Raw genomic sequence first — 21,472 nt, 5'->3', positions numbered from 1 at the left:
AAACAATCCAGCTTGCTGCTAAACTGCGCTGGCAGTTGGGTGCTTTTTCCTGAGATCTGGCATCCACGGAGGAGAATATTTTTGAACATAAAAGCTCCACTTAGCCACTGAGGTTCACCACTCCCAGCCAGCTTCGCTAGGCTCATCTTGACCGCCCACGGAGCCCAGTGTTCTGTTTCCAAGGGTGGTCAGCCAGAGCTTTTTGCAAAGCCCACAAGCTGGCCACAAGGGCAGAGGGCTTTGCCCTTGTGTTCTGTTTCCAAGGGTGTTCAGCCAGAGCCCAGTTTTCTGTTTCCAAGGGTGGTCAGCCAGAGCTTTCTGCAAAGCTTTACACAAGGGCAGAGGCTCATCAGAAGCATTCTGGACCAATTATGGGGAGCATCCTAGGAGCTTCTGAACACTTTCTATCTTCCTTTACTGTTTTGCAAAATCTTTTATTTCCCTCCCTCATTTTTCTGCCTGGATCTTTTCTTTTCCCTCCCCACAGCAAACCAGTTTGACACATAGCATCTCGTGCCATTTCCTGGAGTATCAGTTGCTGCAGGGACAAAAGACTTGCTTGGAATATTGTATTTGTGTGCAGCTCTGCCCCCGCCCCCCCCCCCCCCCCCCCGGCAACCCTCTGCTTTGTACTCACGAAGGTGCCCTTAATGCCGCTTGATTTGCTCTTTCTGCCTAATGGATCGATGCTATTTCAAAGAAACGAGGGCTCCAGGGAATGATTTTTTGGGGTGCTGGGAGTGAGAAAAGTGGCTGATTTGGGAGCATGTTCTCAAGAACTGTGGTCAGAAGAATTAGAGTCAAAAGGAGAAGGGGGAGAGGAGTGTGTGTGTGTGGGGGGGGGGGGGGGTCCTGGAAATGTGGGCCATTCCCAGATACTGAGATGAGAGAAGCAGAGGAACTTACTGTGGGAAGTCAGTTTCTGGGAATAACCAAGATGAACAGCTGCTGGGAGTGGACTTGGATCAGGGAGTTTCTCAGACACAGATCACGCTGCCCTGACTCTTGATCCCATGGCGCATCACCAGCAGATGAGGGGGCCCCAGTTAGAGAACTGGCCTGCAGTGAGGAGGTGAGCTTTTTCAGAAGGTCCCTCTTGAAGGGATGGGGCCCAGGTATGTTCACAAGGAGAGCTCCTGGAGGTGAAAATTAGACTGAGTTCAACAAACCACCTCATGCTTGCTCAGAGATTTGTTCTGGGTGTTTTACGAATGTCTGCAGCGTGGAGCACCCCCTACCTCTCCGGGCAGCTGGTCCCACTGCCGTATTGCTCTGACTGTGAGGAAGCTTTTCCTGATGTCCAGCCTGAATTGGGCTTTCCGCAACTTGAATTGATTTTTCTGTGTCCTGTACTCTGGCATCAGCCAGAAGAGATCTTGACCTTCCTCTTTGTGGCAGCCTTTGAGGGACTTCAAGAAGGATACCATGTCGCCCCTCAGTCTTCTCTTCTCAAGGCTGAACATGCCCAGTTCCCTCCGTCTCTCCTCACAGGGCAGCGTTTCCAAACCCTGCATAGTTTTTGTTGCCCACCTGAACCTGAACCAGCCTGAACCTGGGTTGCCACAACTTGAGTTGATTATTCTGCATCCTGCACTCTGGCATTAGCAAGAAGAGATCTTGACCTTCCTCTTTGCAACAGCCTTTGAGGGACTTACAGAGGGATATCAGGTGCCCCCTCAGCCTTCTCAAGGCTGAACATGCCCAGTTCCCTCAGCCTCTCCTCACAGGGCAGTGTTTCCAATCCCTGGATCATTTTGTTGCCCTCCACCAGGGCCGTCTTAACGCATGGGCCTGATGGGCACTTGCCGGTGGGCCCCATACGAATCTGTGTCTGTTAACCCTTGGGAAATGGGAAACCTTCCAAAATTAACAGCAGTTGTAGTTGTCGTAGGGGCCCCGGGACACTGCTTTGCCCACGGCCCATCACGCTGTTAAGACGGCCCTGCCCTCCACTGGACTCTTTCTAATTTTCCTGCATTAGTTCAGTTCAAGTTGCAACAATCCAGATTCAGGCTGGACATCAGGAAAAGCTTCCTCATGGTCAGAGCAATGGGGCAGTGGAACCAGCTGCCTGGAGAGGAGGGGGCGCTCCCACACTGGAGCCATTCAAGGTGAAACTGGGCAGCCCCCTGAGCGGGATGGTGTGAACTGGTGTCCTGCAACAGCAGGGGTTGGACCTGATGGCCTTCATGCCCCTTCCAACTCTGCTATTCCATGATTCTATGCTTCTATGCTTTTGGTCAATAAAGAACATTTTGCAAGGTAAAGATTTGTGGCTTTGAATAAGCAAAGCAGGAATCTCAGCTCCTGACAAACAGATCTGAGACACTCCCCCACCCGCAACCCTCTGGTTGAGTTTATTATCTTGCCCTTGACTTGCGTATCTCTGTGCTTTGTATGCAGTCAGCTCATGGTAGCTCAAGGACAAGGACATGAGTCAGGAATGCCTCTTCTCTTCCTGTTTTGCACCTACGATTACAACCTTAATGTGTATGCCTCAGTTTGCCTTTGCTTTGCAATGGGTTCCTGGTACACACAGGAATGAAAGAATCCTATGATTCTTTGTCCACTGCTGATCATTCAGTCATCACTGCTTCCAGGGTGGTGAAGGACACTTTGGTGTGTCTCCCCGTCCCCCCCTGCTTGCTGGTTTTGTTTGCTTTTGTGCATGGAAGCACAAACAGATGCATTGACTTGTCATTTGGCACAGTAGCAAAATGTCAGCCCAGATCTGGCCACTGAGTCCTTTCCAGGGGTGTTGACCACTTTTTACGATCAGCCTGACCTGCCGTACAAGGTGAAGGCTTCCTAGCCTTTATCACGATGCAAGAGAATAATTAAACCATTTCCTGAAAGTTAACCCACGTGCCATTTCTGCAGCCACATCAGCGTCTTCTATCCAGACAAACTCCTGAGGATCCCTCTCTTAGGGGTCTCAAGAAGAGCCCCCACCCTCAGTGATGAGACCCACGAGCCAAACTCAGCTTCAAAGAAGCTCTCAAAGTCCATTAGGGCCAGAGTGGAAGAGCAAAACTACTGTCACCCTTTGGAGTTTTAATTGCCTTTGGAGATGCTTTTCGAACTTTTTAGTGTTGGGGGCTCAGGGGAGGGTAAGCAGAAAAGCTGGGAAACCTCCAAAAGTTGGTGCTTGGGGAAATGGGGAGGGTGGCCATCTCAAAAACCCAGGAGGACTGGATTCGACCATGGGACAAAGTGGAGGTAGATTGGTGGATGAGGCCCCCTCGGTGTGGGTGTTCAAGGACAGGCTGGACATGCACATGGTGGGCATGTCGTGAGCGGAGCTGGCTAGTGCCAGAGGTCAGACTAGATGGCCCGGGAGACCCCTTCTGACTCGCTCTGCTTCTGTTTCTATGTTTCTAACATAGTGTTGGGAGAGAAAGTCTAGCGGCTTCTAGATCAAGAGAGGTATTTCTGCCATTCTACACGACTCTGGTGCGCCTGCAACTGGAGTATTGTGCTCAGTTCTGGGCCCCTCGTTACAGGAAGGATATAGCCAGGTTAGAGTTGGTGCAGCGAAGGGCCACAAGGATGGTGGCCGGTTTGCAGGGGAAGCCATATGAGGCGAGACTGAGGGAACTGGGTCTCTTCAGCCTGGAGAAGACTCAGAGGGGATCTGTTAGCAACATAGAGGTACGTGAGGGGGTGCCATGCAGAGGTGGGCTGTGACCCATTTTCCCCTGCAGAGGAGGGCAGGACATGTTCTAATGGAGCAAAGCTCAGGGAACCAAGATTTAGGGTGGATGCCAGGAAGTCCTTCCTGACAGTTAGGACCCCAACAGGAGGTGGTTGAGGCCCCAGCGGTGAGGGCGTTTAAGGACAGGCTGGACATGCACATGGTGGGCATGTCGTGAGCAGAACCAGCTGGAGCCAGGGTCAGACTAGATGGCCCAGGAGACTTCTTCTGACTCACTCTGTTTCTATGTTTCTAACCTACCTTTGGGCTCAGGGCTAGGGCCTGACACTAGAAATGGTTCCTTTAAATTTCAGACTGAAACCCAGAGTGGGTACACCACCCCACCAATGCGGGAGCCCACCTGCCTCCATCTGCTCCAACCACTTGTCCATCCAGCCCTGGATGGCTGAGACTCCCCTGCAGTGGACTACAGGTTGGATGCCTTCCTAGTCCTACCTGGGGATGCCGAGGAACAAACCTGGCAGTTCCCACATGCAAAGCAGGGGCTCCACCTGCCTGGTACTGTCCTGGTATCAGTTTCCCTGAAATTTCTATCCCTTGGTTCTACTGGGCCCTGGACTGGGCTTCCAGGGAAGGGGTTGAGGCCCCATCGGTGAAGGTGTTCAAGGACAGGCTGGACATGCACGTGGTGGGCATGTCATGAGCGGAGCTGGCTGGAGCCGGGGTCAGACTAGATGGCCTGGGAGACCCCTTCTGACTCACTTTGCTTCTATGATTCAGGAAAACTGAAAGAAAGCTCCTTCATACATAGCAATAGCCACTAATTTAGATGCAAACTGTCCATTTTAGAGCAGTCAGGCTTCTTTTGGAAGCTGTCCTCTATTTAAAGAGGTGTTTGTCTACTCCAAATCAGGAAATATATCAAAGAACTTGACTCTAAAATCAAGGATGCACCAGAGAACATGGGTCTTGAAATTACTCATCCACACTTAGCACCTGGACCACAAGACAAAAGTCACACAGCTGTTCAGTTTGCTTCAATGCGGGTGAGATGCACTGTATTTCTGGGAACCTTATAACTCTTTCTTAATTTGCACCAAGTGCGTGTGTGTGTGTTGTTGTTTTGGCAATGCTTGAAAACTCCAAAGGGAGATTCAACAAACAGAGGAAGAAAGATCTGTCAACCACTGCTCGACATGATGGTATGTATATATGCATTACATTTGTGGCTCAGCTTTCTCCCATGGTGGAACTTGAAGTGGCGACATACGGTTCCCAGGGATCTCCCCTCCAAGCCCAGGCCAGCCCCGGAACTGCTTAGCTTCAATACTGTGTACACCTTATGTGCCTTCAGACTGGACATCTGGTTTTCAGGAACCTCCATATAGAGAAGCAGTATTCCCCTGGGAAGGATCATTGTTTTCATAATCCTTCCACTGCTTGAATGGTACTTTGAATATCAAGGTACATAATACTACATAGTCAGCGAAAAACCTGCTGCTCATGAATTTATAAGGACGTAAGAAGAGCTCTATTCAACCCACCCAAAGGGATCAGGTCTGCTAAGTTTAACATCCTGTTTCCCACAGTAATCAGCCAGATGTGCTAAGGGAAGCCACAAGTCAAGAAGGAAAGCGGTTAGCTTTTCGCCATCGTACGTGTCATGAGCTGGTCCCATCCCTCTGCTTCCAAAGCCCAAACCAACCCTTTGAAATCTGGTTCTTCCATTGAAGCTCCGCTGACAACAGAACAGTCGGAGCGCTAGACAGCTCTAAATTCCACTAAGGCTCAAAAGAGAAGAGCTGAATCCAAACTGGAGACTTAATTATTCATTTATTTATTTATTCATTCAAAGTGTTTACATGCTGTCCTGCCACGAAAGCCTCAGGACGGCTCACATAGACTTCCCCAAATCCCTCCCTTTCCAGTCAGACATCTAGTCCCACCCCCTGGTGTCTCCCGCCAGGACCAAAGAGCACACCTGGCAAAACCCTTTTGGTTGACAACTCGGTTCTCCCCGTGTCCCCTCATTGGGTCAGGGATGATGGGGTCTTGGGCCTGGTCCTTTCCGCTCCTGAAAACTCTTCCCCCTCTTCCAAAAGATTCTCATGCTCAGCCTGAGAACTGGGCAGAGCGGAAGGAGCTTCCCACATTCCAGACACCTCCAGCTCCTCTCCAACGATTCCCAGTGCAAAGGACGTGGTGCTCTCTCCCAGATGGCTTCCGGGAACTGGCTGGTTTTTAGTGAGATGTTTCACGTAGCCCTGCTGGCCAGAGCCATAGGCAAGGGAGCACTCTGCACGTGTCCTGAGAAGTAGGCCTCCTCGAATCTCTCCCAGACCTTTGTGCATAGCGGTGGGCGGGGGGGAACAACTGGCAGCCCTCTGATTTTTGGCCTACAATTCCCCCAACCATCACTGTTAAGTGTCTGTTGCAAGGCAAAGCACCGGGAAGGCCCCACGTTCCCACTTTGGGTACGATCACAGCCTCAGGGGTCTCTGCATCACGTCATCTGCCTGCCCTCCATGGCACGGGTGTCTATGCAACACACCTCCATAATATGGCTTCTTGAATTCAGGGGTGCCGCGGAGTGTGAGTGCGACCACACTCATAAATCCTCTTATGTTAGCCAGAAGACACCCAGAAACACCAGGTTTTGGTGTTGGGCTGTGAACTCTGAGCTGCTTATCAACACCAGGTTGTTGTGACAGGTCACTGTGAAATGGATAAACCAGAGGTTTGAAGAAATATTTTATTTGGCCTGAACCAAAACTGGCTGCCATTCTGCTTCCATTGCATAATTCTGAATTCAAGGGCTGCGTGAGGCATGGTGGGGTGAGGGGAAAATGAGATTTCATAAGACGTATTCTTAGCTGCCTCTTATGTTCTTGGTAACAGTTGGCCAAGCTGGTTGCTTAGCTTTAAGAGACACCCACAATCAAAGAATTGTTTGGCCTGTGGAATTGAATTCTTTGTGCCGTTAAGAAGTACATTGGGCAAAGCTGTACTGCAAATTCCCCATCTATTGGACTGCTACAGTTTCACTGGAAGGTTCTTCGTTGTGCTTCAAGATACTAGTCCTCATGTCTCCCTCATATGCCTTCTGTGTAGCTCTCCTGCACCCCAGAAGGTAGTTCCCACATCTGCTCTCAGTGTTGCCAGGTTTGGACAGGACAGCCCAGTGTTGTCTTTAAAGACACTCCCTTCCACCAACTGATTCTCATTCTGTGGAAGCAACTAATTAGCAACTCTGGAATTTGCATCTACAAGATACACTGATGATGAAAGTCAGGGGGCTTTTAAAGGGGGTTAGACCAATTCAGGTCTATCAATAGCTATTTGTCCTCTTGTGGAATTGTGAACTTGGGAGACCTGCAGAGATCCTGACCCCCTGCCAGCTCTATTTTTCTAGGATTTTATCATGCCTCCAACCACTATTTGCACCACTATTTATTTATTTCATTTCCATACCATCTTGCAATGGAAGCTGTCTGTATAGCTTACAAGAATCCACCAAAACAGACAATAAAATGCAATTAAAACATCATAAAATTGACGGTGGGGAGAGTTCAAAACCGCTAAAAACACCTTCTCACACCTGTGGCCATGCACACAGATAACAGATACAGGCATGATATACATGGGAACGGCACTCAGCCTTCAGGGCAAGATGCAAGACTTCTGGGATGGGTAGTCCCCATCCAGCCCCTGGGTGCCCCCCAAGTGCTTAAAAGCCTCTGAAAAGAGGACTGTCTCAACCTGGCCCTGAAAAGATGGCAGATTTCATTGCCAGCTGGGCTGCAGTGAGAGGTTATTCCGAAGACAGGGGGCCACCACGGAGAAAGCCCTGCCTCTTTTTGCCACCTTCTGCAGAGCTGATGCTCAGAGGAAGGGCCCAGAGGCTGAGCGTGGTTATGTCTGCGTGCAACTTGTTGGGCAACAGGTGTGAGAAGCTGCCATGTGCCCCATCCCCCTGATGGGCTTCCCATTGGGGTATCTGGCTGGGCCACTGGAGCAATGAAAGACCCAGTCCTTAAGAACGGCCCTTAAAGCAGCAAGTTATTTAACTACAGGTGCAAAGTTAAACTGGCCAGGTACAAACCTGATGGTCTCCAGGTAATGCACCGCAGTGGAAGGCAATGCTCAGAGCCCTGCCGAAAGAAGGCTTAAAAGACAGCTAAAGATCATGGCATCCGGTCCTATCACTTCCTGGCAAATAGATGGGGAAGAAATGGAGGTAGTGACAGATTTTATTTTCCTGGGCTCCAAGATCACCACAGACGGGGATTGCAGCCAAGAAATTAAAAGATGCTTGCTGCTTGGGAGGAAAGCTATGGCAAATCTAGACAACATACTAAAAAGCGAAGACATCACCCTGCCGACAAAAGTGCGTATAGTCAAGGTTACGGTCTTCCCAGTTACAAAGTATGGCTGTGAAAGCTGGACCATAAGGAAGGCTGAGCGCCAAAGGATTGAGGCCTTTGGATTGTGGTGCTGGAGGAGACTCCTGCGAGTCCCTTGGACCGCAAGGCGATCAAACCAGTCAGTCCTAGAGGAGAGCAACCCTGACTGCTCTCTAGAAGGCCAAATGCTGAAGATGAAACTCAAATACTTTGGCCACCTAATGAGAAGGAAGAACTCACTGCAGAAGACCCTCATGTTGGAATGATTGAAGGGGAAGAAGGGGACGGCAGAGGATGAGGGGGCTGGATGGAGTCACTGGAGCAGTCGGCGTGAGCTTAGGTGGACTCCAGGGATGGTGGAGGACGGGCGAGCCTGGAGGAATGTTGTCCATGGGGTTGCGATGGGTTGGGCGCAACTTCATGACTAGCAACAACAATGTATGACTGTGAGAGTTGGACCATAAGGAAGGCTGAGTGCCGAAGAACTGAGGCCTTTGAACTGTGGTGCTGGAGGAGACTCCTGCGAGCCCCTTGGACCGCAAGACGATCAAACCGGTCAGTCCTCGAGGAGATCAACCCTGATTGCTCTTTAGAAGGCCAGATCCTGAAGATGAAGCACAAATACTTTGGCTACCTAATGGGAAGGAAGGACTCCTTGGAGAAGAGCCTGATGCTGGGAACAATGGAAGGAAAAAGAAGGAGGGGGCAGCAGAGGATGAGGTGGCTGGATGGAGTCACTGAAGCAGTTGGCATGAGATTAGGTGGACTCCCGGGGATGGTGGAGGACAGAAAGGCCTGGAGGAGCATTGACCATGGGGTCGTGATGGGTCGGACACGACTTCGCAACAAGCAACAACAACAACAAAGTCACCCCCGAATCATGAAGTGGGATGCAGACTTGGAGACCCTCCAGCCCAACCCCTTCCTGGTTCAGGGTCTATACTGACAGCCTCCCTGGCAGGTGGCCACCTGGCCTTTGAGTAAACCTCAGGCAAAGGTGAGCCCGCCATCTCTCAAAGCTGTTTGTTCCGCAGCAGAACAGCTCTTGTTGTTTGGATGTTCCTTCTAAAATTAAGCTGAGAATTGCTTCCCTGTTACCGCCACCTGTTTCCGCTCCTCCTGCGCCAACACAGAGATCTCTTCAGTCTTTGCCATGAGTGTCATTGATGCTACCATGAGACCAAGCAAATATTTTCTTTCTTTCTTCTATTGGTACCTAAGCATCATTTTTGTAAAATAAAAAAGCGACGATATGTTTTAAGGCCAAAATAATAAAATGGGCAGTAATGTACGTGCAAGCCACTCTGAATATAAACAACCAGTATATTGTGGTGGTCATTGTTGCCCCTGCCTGCTGGGGTTCTTTGCTGTTGCTAGGGTATGCTTTGGAAGGGTGTCCACGCTTTCAAGCCACAAATTGAGGAATGCAACACACAAGGTTAGCTTTTGCATGGAAAGCGGGAATTGTTGGAAGTTCTTGTGCATTTTTCTTAAGGTCCCCTCCATGCATTCTTGATGAAACAGATGAATATGCTGCTCTGCAAAGGGAATGGAAGCACCCCTGGTAATGCAGGAGAGGAAGAAGAGGAGGCATCTGCTGTCAACAGGTGAAGGATGTTGTGTCTCCAAGCAACTTCGGCTGTAAAGGCACAACCTTGTTTGCTCTCTCGCAAGCTCCTTGAGAACTTGCTCAACCTCACCATGCTCTTCCTGGTGTGCTGCAGCAGGTGAAATTCCAACAGTGTTGAACTTTGAACTTTTCCACCCCGTGTGTGGATAAAACAGCCGCGAGAGCAGAGAGACAAAGCAAAGACTGCTGCAAGAACCCTTCGCTAGCAAATGATGGAGCAGAGCGTGGGACAACCAACCACCCCGTAAGTGCTTTTGTCTTTTGCGCTTCCCTGGCTGTAATCTTTACTTAATCTTTACACAAGGGCTGTAATCTTTACTTAGTGGTAGGAAACTGCTTTGGAGGAGATCGAACTATCGCAAGATAATCTGCTCCAAGCAGTCAGAGTCTCCAAAGAGACCGTGTTCCATCGCCATCTCTGTGAAGCTCTTTGTGCCAGAGATGCAAGGAATAAACTGGGACCTTTTTACACAGCAGCAGAGGCAATTTTAGATCCTCGGGGGTGCGAAGGGGGCTTTAATATGGCCCATGAATTACAGCTTCTGTTGTGTGTGAGTCCAGCCCAAAGTCACCCCATGAGCTTCCTGACTTGAAGATCTAAATTGCTAGCAGAATTTAAGTTGCTTGTGACAGAATCTCGGTTTTCAATTTGTGAGGAGGAAATAAAAACTCAGGTCTGTGGGAAAGATCAACCGTTTGAACCTCGGCTGCTTTACTGACCGGTGCCACGTGCCTGCAGTCACTGCCAATGATGCATTACCGGGTAGAGGTAAACTCAGCTACAAGTTTTCAAGACATGGACAGAGCATTTTATAATCCCGTAGTCATGTACATCAATACAGGGGGTTAAGTTTCCAGATAATGTTAGTACGATAACATCCTGATGTCTTTGGACATGACATAACATCCAAAACCAATCAGAAATGTTGTTAACAATAGTATGGAAAACATGACTGATTGCTGTATTGATGAGTCAGTCTAGTAAATTCTTGATCATTCAGGTCAGCCGGGTCCGTCTGTTCACACACGCAAATGTGTCTGATGGAGGAAGCATTTAGGAAGCCTGGTTTGGCAACTTAAACTCAGCAGGACTTGCCTCTGCTTCGGTGGGCCCATCCAGAAACTAATGAACAGCATTATTTCAGGTTTTTCTACAGCAATAAGTTATTATTAGAGAGGCTTCTCAGTCTAGCTAAGAATTCCCTCTTCTTAAGGCAACAGCAATGCTAAACAGTGATCTGGCTTGGAATTCTGGTGCCTTCTGAGAAAGGGGTGCAGGTCTGATTTTATAACACAAAGGCACATATAAGCAACCTTTTCCTACCAGGATGAAAATTTCCCAACACTTGCCAATGCTGCCTTAAGAAGGAATTTCAGACCATGTGTGCTTTCAGTTCAGTTCAAGGACAGCACCATAATGCAGGGACTGGTAAGGGCTGATTCTCCCTTGGTGATCTTTGCAGGCAGCTGAGCCACAAGGCCCTGGATCTGTTTGGCCCAAAGGTGCAACTAGTCTTTAAACTCCAGCACGCCTTTGACCCTAGACTTTCCCCTAAACATGGATGGCTCCCCGCTGCGGAATCCAGACCAGGTTTTCAGGGATTAAACTAGAAACATTTTGCCTTTCAAAATCAGCTTGCCATCTATGATGCGTTCTTGTTTTATGTATTAACATTTTCTGAAGCTATTTTTCCCTGCGGTACTGCTATAAGACATTTTATCTTAACATTCTTAAGATAGTTTTCCCTGGGGTGCTGCTAGAAGACATTTTATCTTAACGTTCTTAAGATATTTTTCCCTGGAGTACTGCTATAAGACATTTTATCTTAATATTTTAATATATTTTGCCTCAGGGCAGTACTACATTGTAATAACTATTTATGATCTTAGGGCAGAAAAACAGAAGTCTCATTGTGTTATTATAAAAATATTGAACTTACCCGCATAAAGAAAATGGGAAAGCAGGAATCATGCTCTTGTTGAAGCAAAGGCAGGAAAAAGATTCCCACCAGTAAAGTTGTTTATGCCCCTTAAAATCTACTGTGTTGCATCCTGCCAATGGCCATGCTGATGGGAAATAATGGGAGTTGTAGTCCAGCTCCAACTCCAACTCCCAGCCAGCTGTGTTGGCTGTGTCGGAGTACCATGTTGGAGAACCAAGTCTCATGCGTACCAGGTTTGGGAAGGCTGGTTCAACCCAATAATGCCAGTACGACTTACTGGTGAGAGTGTTCGACTGGGAACAGGGGAAATCTAGTTCCAGTCCTCACTCATTCATGGAGTCATTAGGTGACTTTTGACTCTCAGCCGACCTACCTCACAGGGTTGTTGGTGTGAGGATGAAATGGAAAGCACAAACTTATAAGCTGTGTTGGGGCCTTCTCAAGTAAGGTAAGTGTAATGAAACCAAAATGATGAAAATGATGCCCGATTTTAACTACAGAAAACGTAACTCAGACGTAAGATCCACAGGGCTTCCTTCCAGGAAAATGAGCATAGCATTGCAGTTCTGGGTGTCTGAGCATCGCCTTTTCTTGGAAAAGAAGGTCTGACTGCATGTTTCCATGTCTTAAATCACCCAACTTGTAGAGGATTGAAATGCACTCTGTAGGAAAGTCTTTGCAAAGTGCTTGGAAATGAATGCAAAACGTGGTGCCTAGACTTTACCCGAAATGCCCTTTGTAGCCTCAATTCAGATCCAGTCCAACCATACAGCAACCCAGCACGGCTTGTTGGGTGCAGGACTTGCTTGCACCCGGGGTTAACCATTCTGCAACGGTTGGTCCTCCATTCATTTTAAAGCCAAGAGTGTGTCTTTATTATTCTCCAGTTCATAGAGAGAAATGCCATTGTTTCCAAGCACTTTACCCACAGTTCAAAATAGATTTTTCAGAATAGAACAGAGAGCTAGTGTGGAGTTGTGGTTAAGAGCGTGGGACGGGGACTCAGGCGATCTGGGTTCGAGTCCCCGCTCAGCCATGGAGCCAACAGGGGGACTTTGGGCCAGTCACAGACCCTCAGCCCAGCCTACCTCACAGGGTTGTTGTTGTGCAGAGAAGATGGAGGAGGAGGAGGATGTAAGCTGCCTTGAGCCCTTTGTAGGAAAAAGGCAGGATATAAATCAATCGATCGATAAAATAAATAAATAAATAAATCTCAGCAGCTACAGAGCACGTGGAATCGTGACATTGCAAGCAGCATGGGACTTTAGCATTCGTGTTCACATAATGTCTGCACGTTAGTTCCTCAAGAATTTGGGCCTGGGGAATGCACAAGAATCCGGAAGAACGCCACGCTGAGAAACTCTTAATTTTTTTTTTTTTAAACAAGGCATTGTCAGAAGGCGGTAATAGGAACAAATTCAGGATGACTTCTAAAAACAGAACATTCTTGCTGGTGAAAAGCAACAAGTGAAGCCTATAAAAAAATTAAGCGTGAAAACTGAAAGCAATATTTAGGTTTGTGGAAGTGAAGGTATAGACGTGCTCGTAATGAATGGCATGAGCCATTTTGTCAGCCGTATCTTGGAAGCTGTCCTGAGCGCTTGAAGCATTAGGACGGGGTATAAATGTATGTAATAATAAATAAATAAAAATAAAATTTCCTGGACTTACCCTTGTTTTAGTCAATTTTTGTTATATGCCATCAAGTTATCTCCAGCTTCTGGAGACCCCACAAAAGACAACCTTCCAAAATACCCTTCCCATGCCAGTCCTGCCAAGCTTTTATAAACTCAAGGATGGAACCAGTCCGTCGCCTATTTGCTCTTGTTCTTCTTCTTGGGCCCCTCGTTACAGGAAGGATGTAGCCAGGTTGGAACCGGTGCAGCATAGGGCCACAAGGTTGTTGGACGGATTGCAGGGGAAGCCGTATGAGGCGAGACTGAGGGAACGGGGTCTCTCCAGCCTGGAGAAGAGGAGACTTGGAGGGAATCTGTTGGCGACATACAGGTATGTGAGGGGGTGTCACACGGAGGTGGGTAGAGGCCTGTTCTCCCCTGCAGAGGAAGGCAGGACGCGCTCCAACGGAGCCAAGCTCAGGGAACCCAGGTTCCATTTGGATGCCTGGAAGCACTTCCTGACAGTCAGGACCCCGAGGGTGTGGAATGGGCTTCCACGGGAGGGGGGTGAGGCCCCATCGGTGCGGGTGTTCAAGGACAGGCTGGACATGCACATGATGGGCATGTCATGAGCAGAGCCGGGGATCAGACTAGATGGGCCAGGAAGTCCCTTCTGACTCAGTTTCTATGTTTCTTCTGCCTTGCACTTTCCCTAGCATGATTCCCTTCTCCGGGAAGCCAGGAGGTACCCAAATATGAAAAAAGCAAAGGACCCTTGGAACGCGTAGTGCAAGAAGCTTATTTCAGTTCTCAGCCACCTTTTTGTCCTAGCCACTGACATCAATGGGCCAGAAAAGCTAAGAAGCATTAGAAAAGCTAGAGAAAATAAGGCTGCTTAGAGATCTCTCCCCTCCAAGCAAGCACACATGAATAGATGCCCTTTGAAACAGAATGCATCTGTGACCAATACTGAGCTGTGGTGATGGGCATTGTTTGGTACATGTTGCTGGGCCGTCTCCAGCTCATGGTGACCCTACACATGAAAGCCCTCCAAAATGTCCAGTCCATGACACTCTTCCTAGCTGCTCCAAATTCAAGACTGCAGCCCTTATGGAGCCCATCTGCCTCAAAGTTCCTCTTCCTCTCTTCTGCTTTCCACTTTCCCCAGCATGATGGTCCTCCAGGGATTTTGCCTTCTCTTGGTATGCCCAAAGTCGGGCAGCCTCTGTCCGTGTTGCTTCTAGGGAAAGCTCAGGCTTGATTTGCTCCAGCTTTGCAAAGCTCTCCTCCCACATTTTGAAATGTTTCAAAAGCATCCATTTTGGTCCCTGCCCGCTTCTTTTACGGGCCAGCTTCCCGCCTGATCCACACTGATTGGGAATACAATAGTGTGGGTGATCCTGGCCTTGGTCTCGAATGAAATTTCTAGGCTGCAGAACTGCACATGTCACCAGTCCTCATGGGGGTGCGGAGCCAGAAGACTACCTTTGCCACTTCTTTTATAGCCACTTGGAAGCGCCATGCCGTGAGGCGAGCGAGCCACGAGGGGGCGCTGTGTGGATGCCTCCGGCAGTTCTCTCCAAGCCCTGTTAATCCGGAGTCACTCGCGTTGCGCCAAAGTGCTTTCCAGCCCTGCAAGAGCTCCGAAACCTCCTGGGCCGGTCGGAGAGGAATTCGGGAGCTGCTCCTCGCCTTCCGAGATCCCACGGCGGCGCAGAGTTGCCCATTTTCTGGCCGGGGAAGGGCGGAGAGATGCGAGGTCTTGCGCACGGAGGAGCTGAATCGGTTTGCGAGGGAGGAGACGGGGAGGAGAGGGCGGGCCGGGGACTGCAATAGGGTTGCCTCCCTTCCCGCCCATCACCCCGGCGTCGGATCTGCGCGGGCCGGGATGGCGAAACTGGAAGTCGCCGCCGGACACGACTGCTTCGCCTTGACCCAAGCCAGGTAGTAGCGCCTTTTCCCGCGAAACTTGGGTGGGCAAACGAAGCCAGCACTCCTGGCTCCCAGCCTCCTAGACAGACCTCCCTCCCCTTTTTAAATGCACCCAAATGCAAGGTCTCCCACTCCCAATTTTAAGCTTCCCCCAACAAGGATGAACGAAGCCAGGTGTATGCAGATAACCATCAGCCGGATCGATTCGTCCCTCCCCTTCCCCCAAATGTATTTATTCTGCTCCCCTTCAGGAAAGACCCCCGTGTCCTAGCTTGACCTCCCTCCGTTTATCTCTCTCCCTCAAAGACCCCCGCCACGCTGCAATATCTATGAAAAACCTTTAATCATGTCCCCGTTTTAATCCCTTGTCCTCCTGCCTCTAGATGGGACCCAACTGTCCTAGGGTTCAGCTGAGCCTTCCTATTCCAGCAATTTCGTCCCACATCCAGGCATCCTGGCTCACGCATACAGTTAGTTTCAGAACCAAATGCACTCTGCGCGTGGCTCCAAGACACTTCTGCATTATTCTTTTTGCAAAGCCTGCTTCAGATTTATTTCAGTCAAAAAGTCTGTCCCATTCTCTGTGCACAGTGTTTTATTGCGGAAGCAACTACTCAGAGAGACCCAAAAACTGGAAATGTGTGTAAAATTAATTGGCTTGTTGGTCTGAATGTGGTGGTACTTCTAGACCCGTAGTGGTAGGAAGCAGAAGTCACATTTGCAATGGTGTAGCTTGTCCCAGCCGTTACAAAACCAAAAATGAAAGCCATGTTTGAATAAAGAGTGAGAGTGATTAGATGAATAGGATATTATTGGTGAATGTAGTTGTGTTTTGGTATTGATGTGGGTCATCTGAACAGGACAAGGCATGGACTGAATGAAATAAATTGGCTCCAAAATGCAATAAAGGGCCATCTGAATGATGCAGGGGCTGGCTTCACACCCTCATGAGGACTGGTGACATGTACAGCTCTGCAGCTTAGAAAAATGGGAGTACAGGGGAGACCTGATAGAGAAGTATAAAATTATAAACTGTGTGCAGAAAACAGAGTGGAAACAGGGTTTTCCGCTTTGCTGTTGTTGTTTTTCCCCAACTCTAATATCGGTAGAAGTTGAAGTGCCCCAGTGAAATTGTCCGTTTATTTATTTATGTATTTATTTTTGCAATTGTATACCACCAACTATCCCATTATGGATCTCTAGGCAGCTTACAAAATTATTCAAAAACACAATGCTTAAAAGCAACATATGAAAACAGCATATAAAACCTTAGTAATAGTACAGTAACAATATCATATCAGCTATTTAAAATAATAAACATGGCAAGTTAAAAGGACAGCCGAATAGACCATTAGCATTTAATAAGTTAAGATCACTTGTTAAAATGCCTGGGAAAGCAACATGTTTTTGGCTGACACTGGAAAAAGAATAATGTTGGCTCCAGACAAGTCTCTCTGGGGAGCCTATTCCATGGGGGGGGGGCACTGAAAAGGCACTTAGCCAGCCCCCGCACCTCCTTGAGGGATGACTCTTTTAGGAGGACCTCCTGCCCAGTCCTTAATGGTCGGGTAGGCATGTCCCAGAGATAATCCTGTACTTAGCCAAGCTGAAGCATTGATGCAGGACAGATAAAAATGCAAGCTGTACTCAGCCTATAGAATCAGGAAATAGGTGAATGGCTTCAAAGGGGATTAGACAATTTTATGGAGGAGGACGAGGAGGAGGAAGGCTGGCAATGGCTGCTAGCCAGGCCGATTTGAAATGTCCTTGTTCATTGGAACAGCCTTTGGTCTCATCCACTCGCTCCCTTTTAGCCATCTACAGTGGGATAGCTAAGTAAAACCTCCATCTGCCAGCACAGTCTACCTCTGAAGGCTAAGGAAGCACAAGCATGGGGCATGTTGACATTTTGGTGATATTTGCCTGGCATATGTTGGTTAGGGTGGCCATGTCCTACTTTTCAGTGGATAGTCCTCTGTTTGCTGCGTGAAGTTTCCCATCAGCAATTTATACCTGGCAACTGAGTGAGCCAACACCCGTCACCTGGCTGCCGTTTTCAGACAGTGGTGTGATGCTTCCATTTAAATTATAATTACTCACTCTAAATTGGCAGCGCTGTGTACAGCTTAACACATGCAAATGTGACCTACATCTGTTCCTTCTTTGGTCGCCACTTTTGATGCTGCATCTCTTCTTTTTGGAGATGTGGCTGGATGGCTTTTGTGCAATGAAAGTGCAGAACAGAGCCATTTGTTGAGTATACACAGTCCTTTTAGTACGTGTGTGTGTGAGAGAACGAGAGAGAGAGAGAGAGAGAGAGAGAGAGAGAGAGAGAGAGAGAGAGAGGGCTATAAATGCAACAGCAGCAGCTTGAATTTGAAGTTTTCACTTAAAAACCAAGAAGAGCGTTAAATTTCTAAGCCTCTTTACCTATAGAGCTTATAAGGGGGTAAAAAGCAACTCAGCTCAATTACTTTGCAGAAAGTCAGCCTCTTAACTTATGGTAATTGGATTTTTGCTTAACTGGATTAGAATTATTCATTTGATTAATAAATAATGAAAGGCACGAGGTTATTTTGGTATGTAAGTACAGTTTGCAGTATGTGGTTGTATTGACTTTGGTTGCATCCAGTCACACGTGTATCACCACCATCAAATTTTTGCTTACAGACCTGAGACCCTAAACCCTTATCGGGAGTAAATTTACTTGAATCAGAGGTGCTTTCTTCTAAGTTGACATGCTTAGGATCAAGCTGCCAATGCTAAATAAAAAGTTCTGGCAGGGCCAGAAGAATCTGGATTTTGAGGGATGCCCACATAAAGTATAATACAAAAAATGAGGTCTACTGCACTAGTTGCAACTCTTGCATAATTAGTTGCTCTGCAAAAACTGGTATTCAAAGATAGACTGCCTTGGGAGATGGAGGCTCTCCTTTTGAGGGGCTGAGTTAAGTTAGACTGCTTTCTCTATCATTTCAACTGAGCTGTCTCATTGCACGGAAACAGCCTCCAGGTTTGCCCTGGGGCAGCATTGCTTTATCATAGCAACGTCACAATGAATTTTGCTAATCCTAGACTGACAGGTAGATACTTGATGAAAAGGTCAGGGGTCAACTGAGAGAGCACTGAAACCAAGAGCAAAGCAGGGCTCTTTCTTCACAGCCCCCAAGGTGAGGAGTCGTATTTCGCACATGTGACAAATTCATTTCATTTTGGACATCCCCAAAATAAGAGTTTGAACCTTCACACCAGAAATGTAATTGTCTCCGGCTTCGGCCTTGCTTGCCTGTCAGAAAACGTTTGCAATAATTTTGCAATCATAAACGGCTTCTTGGAAGAAGGAAGTGCTGGCATCTGCTCTCTGGTTTGTGATGAGGAAGGCATGACTGACCAAGTCTCTCTCTCTTCCCCAGCTGTATGTCTGAAGGGACAGGAAAACAAAGGAAGAAGAGAACTAAGATGGCAGGACCGAGGAAATCTCAAAGCTTGGAGGAGCCTGTAGAAGGCGCCCACAGTCGGCTCTTATTCAGGTGAGTGTCTGATGCTCACCTTTACCTGCCTTTCAGGTGAGGGGTTTAGGAATGGGAAATCCAGCCCCTTCTTAAATCTGCTTGTACCACACAGAATTCCTTTTTACTTCATCTCTTTTTAGATCCAAAACCTACGATCCAACTTTTGCGAGAGAGACAGAGAAAGAAGCAGGTTCTTCCCAGCATAGGAATTCTGTCCCCACTGTACTCAGTGTAAGTTGGGAGTCAGCTCACATTTGCACCCACTTCTCCTCCTGTTTTGTCTCCTCCTGGGGCTTCCCTTCTTCGTATTTTGCTAGACTTGCCGTTCTTCAGTGACCAGAACGCAAACTCAACTGCAACTCAAAAGCTAAGCTTCTTGTGCATCTTACCTATTATTTTGATCATGTTCATCGCCCTTGCCATCCTGACTTTTTTTCTGGTGAGGAACCCAAGGAACCTTACCCCATTTATCTGCATCACAACAACCCTGTGGGGTAGGTTAGGCTGAGACCAAGTGTCTGGTGCAAAGTCCTCCCTACCCAACCCTAACCCAGGTGCCTAGTCCAACACCCCCCACACAACACCTCACCGAGTCTTACGCAAATTGTCTCTTGACACGGATGTACATGTGTGAAAGCATTCCCCACTGACAGAACTTCTGCAGCCCAGATGGAAGCCCCTGTGAGGTTCCAGAAGGACACATCCCAAAAACCTTTGTGGGGGGGGAGGGGCTAAAGGAGCAGGGTGACCATGCTCGATTGCCCCCAAAACCTAAGGATTGCCTGTGCGGGGTTGAGGTGGGGAGAAGGAAGAAGGGAACGGAATGGAGCACCCTGTAGGAGGGTATGGCTGGCTTCTGGACCACCCTCAAACAGGTAGCAAGTTGGGAACAGTAGACAGGATACCAAGAGGGCACGTCCATCCCTCAGGTGCTTCATTTGGAGTTCCCCTTCACTGCTTACTGTCTCACCTTGTTGTTCTTTCTGAATTCTCTAACACTTATCCTTTCTGAATTTACGAAAACGTTGCTGCGCGTGAGTAAGAAGAACAAGTTTCGTTTCTCCATCTGACTCACTGGGTGTTAATGAGTTTCCCCATTCCTTTTCGCAAGCCGATGAAGCATTCTGCCAACTTCCACCAAGTTTTTAAAGATATCCCCGAAGAGGAGGAGCTCTTGGACAGTAAGTACCCGACTGACTCACTCAGGGAGTGTTGTAAGATTCGGGCCTGGCTCTCCCAGATCCCAGAACGAGGCTCAAACCAAATGCTGGTCCTTCTGCCCCGCTCCAGCCCTGCTCTTCAGCGATTCCATCACAACATCCCATAGTGCAAAGATGCAAAACCGATTTTCCACGTGAGGACTGAATTCCATTCCCTGGGGGCCGCATTCTAGGGACGGATGGAACAAAGGACCAGGGCCAAGTTCCCGAAAATACTGCCCAAGAGTAGCCGAAAGCTCTCCCTCCAAGTCCCCATGGCTTAGCAAAGGAGTCTCAGCTGTTTAGAAGGAGAAAAACAGCGCACAAGCTGCGAAATCTCCAAGCTGCCAGTTCTTGGAGGAACTCAAGTTGGGTCACGTGAAGGGGATGGGGCCCCTGGGGAACCGTAAGGATCCCTTTGGCCCCTGGAGCTGAGGGGATAGCACCCCTCTGTCTGGCTGGAGACTGGGCTTGTTTTCCTTAGGAGCGAGTCCCTAGCTCTGTGCGCTGGCCGTGCATTCAGGACGGTCCGTGCTCCACCCAGCTGGCTCCCCAGTTAACAGCTCAGAGGTGTGGGTAGCAGAGCCACGTTTCCCTGCAGTTAAAGCAGGACTGGTGCAGGCAGCTTCTGGCGATCCCCTGCATGCTAACCTCCATTTCCCCACCGTGTCACACAGCCTTTTCGTGCGCCTGGCAGCAGGAGGTGCCTTACCACGGCTGTTTGTACATCTCACACAACCACGTCTGCTTCCACTGCAGCATGCTCTGGAGGGAGGTTAAGGTAAGGCTGCAGGACTGTCCGGACCACTGCAAGCTCAGGCGGACTCTGTGGGAGAAGGCACCAGCACCGCGCCGCCTTCCCAGCCCTTCCTCGTTCCGGAATTTTGCTTTGTGCATTCCACTCCTCCCTGATTCCAGCTTGATGAGCAGAAATCCTCTGCGGTTTGCCGCAGACAGCAGTTAATTTACCAGTCTTCCCCACCTTTTCATTCCATATGCAAATCAGTCCAGATGTGATTGAAGTAGTTTAGGCAGTATTTTATTGATATGCGCAGGCCTGTGCCTTAATGAAGCACGGCCCAAAACAGACTCCTGATGCGGCCCCTTCCAGAATTTTTTTTGTTTTTGTTTCTGGGGGTGTGGGGGGTTGATTCTTGCTCTTGGTAACACAGCAGAAAGAAGGTGATGGGAAAAAATTGAAAAGGTAGCACAAAAGGAGCGAAAGGTGTGAAGGTTTTGTAAGTGCACAAACAAAATCAAGCTATGAGGATGATGTTTTTCTTTCACTCTGGCTGGGGTGTGCAAACGTTTGTCCCCCAAAGACTGCCTCGCTGTGGAATGTCGGGTGGGGGGTTTTGCACAGAGACATCGCCTTGCAGCACCTGGGTATCTACACAAACGTGCACAAACACACATTCTTTTGCTTATATTCACACAAAGTTCCCCCCTCCATATATATACATTTCCTCCACAGACAGGTGGTATACACAGAAGCACATGCATTACCTGCGAACACATCCAAAAGGGCAACAATAGTTTTTATTGTTATTATATTAACGTTGCATTTATATCCCACCTTTTT

The 21,472-nt window shown here is 48.5% G+C and overlaps 1 protein-coding gene across 1 annotated transcript in view; it reads left to right on the top strand.

Annotated features, from left to right (window-relative positions):
* Positions 1-14,942: 14,942 nt before the first annotated feature.
* The window catches only part of LOC123035399 (GRAM domain-containing protein 2B-like), a 16,060-nt gene continuing 9,530 nt past the window's right edge, over positions 14,943-21,472 (top strand). Inside the window, exons 1-5 of the mRNA XM_044453535.1 lie at positions 14,943-15,191; positions 18,593-18,709; positions 18,832-18,922; positions 19,803-19,872; positions 20,568-20,671. Of these exons, the coding sequence (XP_044309470.1) occupies positions 15,136-15,191; positions 18,593-18,709; positions 18,832-18,922; positions 19,803-19,872; positions 20,568-20,671 (438 nt within the window). The 5' untranslated portion in view covers positions 14,943-15,135. The remainder of the gene's footprint in view (positions 15,192-18,592; positions 18,710-18,831; positions 18,923-19,802; positions 19,873-20,567; positions 20,672-21,472) is intronic.

Source organism: Varanus komodoensis, unplaced genomic scaffold (genome assembly GCF_004798865.1).
Source record: "Varanus komodoensis strain SLA01 unplaced genomic scaffold, ASM479886v1 scaffold79, whole genome shotgun sequence".
In the NCBI taxonomy this organism is placed as follows: Eukaryota; Metazoa; Chordata; class Lepidosauria; order Squamata; family Varanidae; genus Varanus; species Varanus komodoensis.
Note: the sequence above shows the minus strand (reverse complement) of the source record. Positions and strands in the feature narration are given on the sequence as shown.